The 9,068-nt window shown below is 51.7% G+C and overlaps 1 protein-coding gene across 1 annotated transcript in view; it reads left to right on the top strand.

The window, feature by feature from the left end:
- The window catches only part of KIAA0556 (KIAA0556 ortholog), a 135,906-nt gene that overhangs the window by 69,847 nt on the left and 56,991 nt on the right, over window positions 1-9,068 (top strand). The window contains exons 8-11 of the mRNA XM_008056238.2: window positions 2,486-2,658; window positions 3,580-3,648; window positions 4,974-5,080; window positions 7,546-7,648. Of these exons, the coding sequence (XP_008054429.2) occupies window positions 2,486-2,658; window positions 3,580-3,648; window positions 4,974-5,080; window positions 7,546-7,648 (452 nt within the window). The remainder of the gene's footprint in view (window positions 1-2,485; window positions 2,659-3,579; window positions 3,649-4,973; window positions 5,081-7,545; window positions 7,649-9,068) is intronic.

Raw genomic sequence — 9,068 nt, 5'->3', positions numbered from 1 at the left:
CGGGCTCAGGCAATCCACTCACCTCAGCCTCCCAAAGGCGCAGAATTACAGGCTGAGCCACCAAGCCTGGCTATTTTTTAAAATTTTTGTAGAAATGAGGTCTCACTGTGTTGCCTAAGCTGGTCCCAAGCTCCAGACCTCAAGTGATCCTCCTGCCTCAGCCTCCCAAATTGCTGGGATTACAGGCATGAACCACCATACTTGGCCCACGCCATTTCTTTCTTTCTTTTCCTTCCTTCCTTCCCCTCCCCCCGCCCTTTTCTTTCTAAGCAGGATTTATTGAGAGGACAGAAAAGCTCCCATAGTGGGAGGGGACCTGAAGGGGTTGCCCACACCATTTCTTAAAAACTGGAAGAAGATGTGAACAAATAAAATCCAAGGGATTTCAAATGTTAGCTTTTCTTGAGGAAACAAAAGCATTTGGCAACACTAGGAGCACAGTCCTATGTGGTGAGCACTGGCTAGAATTGGGAGATGGCACGTTATACACTGGCCCTGGGCCCCTGCATTCAGTGTCACTTGAGTACCTCCCTCCATCCCTGGGGCATTTGCATTTCCAGCCCATTCCTGGGTGCCTGGCAGAAACGGGCACTCCTGCCTGTTAGCTTAGCAATCCCGTAAAAACCCTCAGTCCCCATCGGCCCAGGGCCTGGCTGTGCTGGAAGCCAGCCCTTGTGGAGCTTGTGTGTGTCTCCTGCCCTCTCCTGCCAGTGCCATTCTTGACATTGCTGCTTGAACAATCAGATGCGACATTCTGATAAGAGCTTGGCAGGAGGGTCGAGTGCTCTGACCGGAATCTTTAATAATCAGCAGCCGATGGCTTACCAGCGTCGTGGGGATGGGAGGATGCTATTTTTCAGCAAGCCTTGCACCAGGTCCCTGTCTGTGTAGAACCCCTGAAAGGTCATACCTGTAAATTCACAGAGGGTTTGTTAGAGGTCAGCACTAATGCCAATCTTTGGTATTACTGTTAAGGATACAATCCGTTGCCTATGTGAAATGCACATCTCTTTCTCAGACTCCAGGCCCTTGTGTGCTCAGGCCAACTCAGTAGCTCTGCTCTGGTGCCAGACTCAGGTCTTGAGCCCAGTTTGTCTCAAACAGGGTCCCGCTCTTCCCTTCCAAAGCTCCTCCTCCCACGGCCTCCCCAGCTGCTCAACTGAGAGCACCTCCTTCTCCCACACCCCTTGGAATCATCCTTCTCACCCCCTCTCTTCCTCTCCCACCTGAAGCATCAGGACAGGCTGGCAGCTCTGTCTCCAGCAGATATCCAGAATCTGACCACACTGTGTCCCCTCACCCATTGCAGCCTCCCCTAACTGGTCCCGCTGCTTTCACCCTCACCTCCCTTCAGTCTCCTCCACGCATCAGCCAAGCCAGACCCAGCCCTCCCTTGCTCTGAGTCCTTCAGGGGCTCCCCATTTCCCTCAGAGAAAGGGCCTCACAGTGACCTCCAAGGCCCGTGTGACCTGCCCTCCCCCACCCCCTCAGGCCTCATCTCAACCTGTACCCCCTGCTCCCTCTGCTCCAGCCCCACGGGCACCCGACTGCTCCCACTGTAGTGGTGCCTGGATCTTCCCCGGGACCCGTTGTGCCGCCCTGCACGCTGAAGCTCCCTCATCCCGGTGAAAACCTTTGCGTGGTTTTCATGTCATCTACCATCTAACACTCTATGTCTTTTATGTATTCATTTCTCCAGCATATTGTCTCTCACTGTGCGGGTTGGGGGCTTGGTGTCTCTGGTCACTGCTGGGTCCCCACCGCCAAGAACACACTCTGGCACAGAAATATTTGCCCAAGGGATGAGATTCAGTAGGTAAAGCCTCTTGAAGCTTCCCAATAGAAATATTTTGAGCAGTTCTATATCTTAGTGGAGCACTTTTTAGTATGGAAAAAATTCAAACATAAATAATTGAGAAGCTGCAGTGACCCTCATATGACCTTTATCCAGCCTTGGCAATAATCAGTTTATGGCCAGTTGCATTTTATCTGCATCTTTACCTATTATCCAGATTATTAGGAGGCAAATTTAAGTCTTCCTATCACTTTATCTGCAGATGATTTAGTATTCTTTTCTTTTTACACCTGCATAGCGCTCTGTTGGATGGGTGTACCATAATCATTAAACCAGTCTTATTAGGTGATTTTTGCATATCACTTTATGTCTTATAAAACTAGTTCTCTATTCATGGAATCTTCCAGAATCGACTACAGCTTTGCAATACTTTTTTTTTTCTTAAACAGGGGTGTTTTTTCTTAAACTTTGCAATGCTTGTTACTTATGCAAAAACAAAACAGAAAAAAAGCTGCCCAGTCTCCTGTAATCTGGAACAGTTCTCCACGCTTTGTCTTTCTTGACCTTGACATTTTGGGAGTGCACAGGCCCATTGTTTTATAGAATGCGCCTCACTCTAGGTCTAAGGGATTTTGAGCCGCACTCTGAGAAGACAGTCTGAAGGACCATCCTCCTGTTTTCTGCCCCCAGGACCTGGCAGCCGGCGAGAGAGGCCCCTGTCTGCAACCCGCAAAACCGTCTGCGAGGCTGAGGACCGAGAGGAGGAAGCTTCCGCTGTGCTGCGAGCCATCCAGGTGGAGAATGCGGCCCTGCAGAGGGCGATGCTCAGCAGACCGGCTGAGCCGCCTGCCAGTCCGCAGCAGGTGCGCTCCGGCAGGGGAAGCAGCCATGCAAGAGCATATGGGAGAGGAGGGAGGCGTAGCGGGTATCCCTGACCAGCCATCTACATGTCCCCTGTCCAGGGGAAATGCCCGGGTTCCCATTCTTCCCCCAGCAAGCCTGACCCGGTGGCTGATCTGCCTGCCTCCAACCTTTGCTGCTTTCCCTGCAGACTCTGGGTACCTTAGACCAGAGTTGCAAACAGATGGGTCAGTGAAAGATTGGAGTAAACCACGAGTTCTGGCTTCCCAGGGAAGGCCTCGCACTCCAGAGCACTAGCCCTTCAGGCTTCCACAGTCCTCACCACTCCCTATTGTCCATCCCCAGCCCACTTCACTTGTTCTCGAAACCTCCCTGGGCCTACAGGTGTTTAAATGTCCACCTGCTGCCTTCAGCTCTGAGCAACCAGCAGGATAAATGGTGGGTGGAGCCTGGGCCTTGGGGCACTGGAGGCCCAGGACATACCTCAATACACACATCTTTCCTCAGAAGCAAGGTCTCTGACTTGCCTGTTGAAAAACTCTGCTTAGCTTGCCCCCTCATGGTGACTCTGACAGGGGCAGGGCTGCTTTTGTTGCCCACTTGATAGGCATGGCCACTGGTACTGGGGAAGCAGGTCACCTGCCCACGTCCTGTCTTGGGAAGTGGCGAGGTCTGCCTGCTCAAGCCCAGGGCCCCACCCAGGGCCCCTACCGTTCCCTAGGCTCTGTCTCGGGGCCACTCTTCTGGGCCTTCATCGGGCAGCACCTGCCCACTTTCCCAGAGCTCCGTCCCTGTCCCTGCCGCTGACATCTCTGAGACCTTGAGAGGGTCCCCCCCGCCCCCCCCGTGCCCTCATCTGTGGTGAAGGGTGTGGTGTGGGTGGCTTTCTTCTGACCTCATGTCCCATGCTTACATCTTTCCAGGATGCCAAGGGACCACCCACAAAGCCGAGCACCAGGCTACTGAAGGAGGAGGAGGAAGGGAGCCCCGAGGTCAGTGCAGGGCTGGTGACAGCCAGGTCCCACACATGCACACGGCCCCCGCTGGCCGAACGGGTCCTCACTGTGCGCCCCAAGCGTGTGTCATTCTGCCCATTTCACAGATGGGGACACCGGGGCTGGAGTGGCTTGCCCCAGGGCACAAGTTGGAGCCAGAACTCACTCAGGCCTGCTGCCTCAAATTTCTTGTTACGTTTCTATTTCCTGACAATGCAACAACAGATCTCAGTACCTTGAATAAATAGTCTACCTATGTCTGTCTAAGCCAGTTAGGTGTATCTCAGCTAAGATGGCCTAGGAAATAAGGAGAGTAATAAAACGCCCAGGGAGGCCTCTGCTGGACTGCACGCAGGCCTGTGCTGTGTGTGCAGAATACAGAGGCGGCTGAGACAGGGAACCCCTGGTTGTGTAGCACTCACAGGCCATAAACAAACAGGCTGACTTCAGAGATAGATGACCATCAAAGGCGCTAGTGGGCGAGAGGGTGACAGAGTGTAGGGTGGAGGCAGCTTCTGACAGGGCGGTCCCAGAGGCCCCTCAGAAGGCCAGTGGAGCCCAGCCCCGCCTGTTCAAAGGCGCCAACAACAGGGAACAGCATTCCAGGTGGATGGGTAGGGAAAAGCTTGAAGGTAGGAATGAATCCAGCCTTATCAAGGAGCAGGAAGAAGCCCTTTGCGGGAAGGAAGTGGGGTGGGGGAAGGGAAAAGCGGGGAGATGGCACCCGAGTGGGACAGGGAGGTAGGCAGGCAGAACCCCAAGCACCAAGTGCTTTTCTTTTTGTGTCGCGCCTACCCGTCCTGTTCCCGGCTACCACCTGCCGTAATTTCTGACTGGCCTGCAGTGCTGCCCGCCCTGTGCCCAGGATTTCTGGATGACCCGATTCCTGACCCACAGAACTTCCAGCGACTAAAATCATCTGTGAATAGATGGCAGGGCATATTTCTAGTTTAGATAGTAAATGAAAAAGATGGGGAAAGACTCAGAGGATTAAGAGTAAATGTTACTAGAATTCTCCATGGAGTCCGGTTACTGTGTAGCAAATGGCACAGGGGCTCGTTTGAGCTGGTGACAGGCATCAATGAGGGGCATTTTGCAACTGTGGCCTAGGACACCCTCCCCACCCCCTTCCCCCATCCTCAGAAACTGACGTGGTGTGAGGGGTCCTAGATGTCATTGGTCCTAGGCAGATGCTGTCACCCTTGCATTCCCATTCCTGTGGCCGCCTGGAAAGTGCATGCATGCCTTTGACCATGGCCCCACTGCGTCTTGGATCAGGAGTGTTGCCCCAGACATCTGTTTAATCAGTTTTCCATCCACAGCTGCTTCCCAGCGCTGCAGCGACTACCACTCAGGAGCTGTCCTGGGCAGCAGGGGGAACCAAAGCCATCAGCCAAGCCATCGGCAGGATCGGCCTTCTGGGAAGCAGGTACTGAGCCGTGCAGCCCTGGGATCGTCCCCAGGGTGGCTTTTCTTTGCTTTTCCTATTATTCCAGACTCTAAAACTGTTCCTTTAGACTGCAACCTCCCGCCCCGCCACCCCTGCAAGCCCCAAAGCACTCAGTTGACTTGATTTCCTGCAGACAAGTGACTCTTGGCTTGTTCAGGTTGGCCCCCCAAAGAGAAATGTACTAGCCAAGCTGAGTCCCGACCTGTGTAAAATGCTAGCCTTCTCGGGGTTTTCACGGGAGTACCCTTACAGCACGGGGCGATTGGTGAACTTCTTCCTCAGCTGACCTGGGGGATGAGGGTTGCCCAAAGCAGTGTCCTTTGAAGCCCCTTTTCTATATTAAAAGTTTTTTCAGGGGCCAGGCACAGTGGCTCATGGCTGCAATCCCAGAGCTTTGGGAGGCTGAGGAGGAAGGATCGCTTGAGGTCAGGAGCTTAAAACCAACCTGGACAGCACAACAAGATCCCCTTCTGTACAAAAAAATTAGCCAGGTGTGGTGGCATGCACCTGTAGTCCTAGCAACTCAGGAGATGGAGCTTAGGAGTGCAAGGCTACAGAGAGCTATGATTGAGTCACTGTACTTTAGTCTGGGGGGCAGAGCAAGACCTTCTGTAAAAGTTTGTTAATATTCAGCATTCTGTTCCGTTAATGTGTAGCAGCAGTTATTGAAATTGCCAGGTTTTATTAGCAAAAGAAATACTTCCCTCCAGTCTTCAGGCAAAATTGATCTTTAGAAAGATATACCAGGTTGAGCCTATAGTTTCTGTCATGCCTTGGCACACAGACACACTCCCAAGGTCGCCATGTAGAGTTGTGCATGTTGTGCACTGTGCAAAGTGCCTGGCTGAGGAGTGAGAGGGGGCTGACATCCAGCCTTCCTGCTGGTCACTAAGCAAGGCCCAGAGGTGGGGCTGCGGCAGCCCCCAAAAGAGAAATGTACTAGCCAAGCTGAGTGCCCTCCAGGCTGCGTCTGGAGCCCCGAGACGGGGCTCCTTGTTATAAATTGCAAGGAAACTGAACAGACTGAAGGCAGTGCCGTCTGTTCCTCTAAGACTCCATAGACCCCAGATGGGAACAAGGGCTGTGGACCACGTGGTCAGAAATAAGAGCTCACACTTTTCCTGTGTGTGAGAGGGCTGGGCCGGGAGGATGTTTTACATCAGATACAGTTTTATTTACAGGCCACACACACATTGCCAGATGCTGCTTTCTTCATCATCTAGGTCCTTTGTGCTTTATTTATTTATTTTTTGAGTTGGAGTCTCACTCTGTCACTCAGGCTGGAGTGCAGTGGCACATTCACGGCCACCCCAGCCTCGACCTGCTGAGCTCCGGCGATCCTTCCACCTCAGCTTTCCAAGTAACTGGAGCTACAGGCACACATTACCACGCCCGGCTACTTTTTTTTTTTTTAATTTACTGTGGAGATGAGGTCTCGCCAAGTTGCCCAGGCTGATCTTGAGCCCGCGGGCTCAGGCAGTCCACTCGCCTCGGCCTCCTATAATGCTGGGATTACAGGCTGAACCACCGAACCTGGCCTGTGCTTTAAGGTCTTGGGCTCCTCAGCCTTGAACTGAACATGTGGGTGTGTCTGCAGATGGCAAAGTCACACTGCTGGCTTGGGGATGCCCGGGTCCTCAGAAACAGGAGAGGGCTGACCTCCAGACCAGGGCTGGCAAGCCGTTTCTGTGGAGGGCCAGCAAATACTTGAGGCTTTGCAGTTGTCTTGCTTGCTGTTATTTGTTTGTTTGAACAACCTTTTATTTATTTACTGAGAGTCAGAGTCTCACTCTGTTGCCCAGGCTGGAGTACAGCGGCTGGCTCACTGCAGCTGCAACATCCTAGGCTCAGGCAATCCTTCCACCTCAGCCTCTTGAGTAACTGGGACTACAGGCATCCGCCACTCTGCCCAGCTACTTTTAAAATTTTTTTGTAAAGGCAAGGTCTCGCTATGTTGCCTAGGCTGGTCTCAAACACCTGGGCTCAAGTGATCTTCCCACCTCAGCATCCCAAAGTGTTGAGAATACAGGCACGAACCACAGTGCCTGGCAGAATAACCTTTTAAAAGCATAAAAAACATTCATAGCTGGCAGGCCATACAACAGCAGGCCTTGGGCTGGATTTGACCTGCAGGCCTGAGTTCAGATGACCCCTGCTTGAGATTCTTAGTAATGCTTAACTTAGGAAGGTGAGATGGCCTTCTTGCCCTAAGCGGTGTTTCTCCAGCTGGGCTCTGATTCCATCACTAATTGTACAGCTATTTACAAAGGGAGGAGAGTGGCCAGCCTGCCTGTGCCCTTGAACTCTATGCGGGGCATGTACTTTCTTCTCTAATTGCTGCTTGTTCCTGAGGTAGAAAAGTCAGTGTGGCACCTTTGATTAGAGTGTTCCCTTTTGTGTATCATTTGTTACTACCTGTTTGCTAAAACAAAATCCCATTTCAGACAACAGCAGAAGCTTCTGAAAGTCCTCCAGGCCATCGAAAGCGACTCTGTCCGGCTCAGTGAAGTTGTTTCACCAACTGAGGAGCAAGTGCTGGACTCGGAGGTGAGAACCTCGACTTCTGGGGCTCTCCAGAGCATTCAAAAAGGTCCCATTGGAACAGTCACTTCTGGGGTGGGTGGGGATCGCTCTGACAGCGGTCAGCACAGCACCCCTGTGCCTGTGTCGCCATCCCCCCTCCACAGCACCCAGACATACGTGGAACAGAGGAGGAAAGACGTGGGCCAGAAGTCTTAGAAGAGAAAAGCCCAACCACACAAGAGGGATATAAACAGCACGAAGGCCCACAGGAAAAGGTACAGTGTTGCTGATCATGAAGACATGCAAACGAGAGCAACCCTGGCGTCCCATCTGCTATCAGAGTTATTTTTGGTGATAACCTCTAGTGGCTGGCAAGGTTACAAGAAGGCTGAGGCAGCCATCATTGAAGGATGAAACGCCCTTGGCAAGAGTGGTTGGCCTCAGGAAGAGCCTTAGAAATGTTGCATCCTCCAACCCATCAGTCCCATATCCTTATCCTAAGTAATGGAAAGCTGCAGACACAAAGATGTCTGTTGCAGAATTATTGGAAGTAAGGAAAACATTTTTTAAAACCTAAAAGTCTCATAACAATGGACTTCATCAGGAAAGTATGATATATCAGCACAATGCAGTATAAAAAAATAGAAGCTATCATTGGCCGGGCACGGTGGCTCATGCCTGTAATTTAAGCACTGTGGGAAGCCAAGGTGGGAGGATTACTTGGGCCCAGGAGTTCAAGACCAGCCTGGGCAATATAGCGAGACCACATCTCTACAGAATATCAAAAAATTAGCTGGGTGTGGTAGCACGCCTGTAATCTCAGCTACTCGGGAGGCTGAGAAGGGAGAATCACCTAAGCCCAGGAGGTTGAGGCTGTGGTGAGCAGCGATCATGCCACTGCACTCCAGCCTGGGCAACAGAGTGAGACCCCAACTAAAAAAAAAATATATATATATATATATATAGCAGAAGCTATCATTATGAAGATTATGCAGCTAGAAGATATGGCGATATAAACGTATGTGAAAGGTTATGTTAATCTTCATTGAGTCCAGTATGATTGCAGTGACTGTCCATGCACAGATGTGGCCACTGTGAGCGTATTGATGGCGGTGGGACCAAAAATACAAACGACAGTGTTGGCGTCAGGGTGGTAGAACAGATGGTGATCTTTTTTTTCTTTTGTGCCAAGAGATGTGTGTCCCAACACATCCTCTTGCCCCTTTCTCTCCACAAGCCTTTGTTATAATTATTTGGCACGATGGTCACCAATCTTACTAGTGACCACTGGGGACTTGATGCGAAGTCCTCGTGAAGCCACATAGGAAACTCATATTCTAGCAGAAGGGGCCCTGGGCTGGGCTGGACTAGACTTTGAATGAGGCGCCATCATTTAGAGGTCACAGGATCTTAGACAAGCCTTGGAAGCTGTCTGGTCCTGGCT

The sequence above is a fragment of the Carlito syrichta genome, unplaced genomic scaffold (genome assembly GCF_000164805.1).
Source record: "Carlito syrichta isolate Samal-C Ts95f unplaced genomic scaffold, Tarsius_syrichta-2.0.1 Scaffold302297, whole genome shotgun sequence".
NCBI lineage: Eukaryota > Metazoa > Chordata > Mammalia > Primates > Tarsiidae > Carlito > Carlito syrichta.
This window is presented reverse-complemented; position numbering and strand designations above follow the sequence as displayed.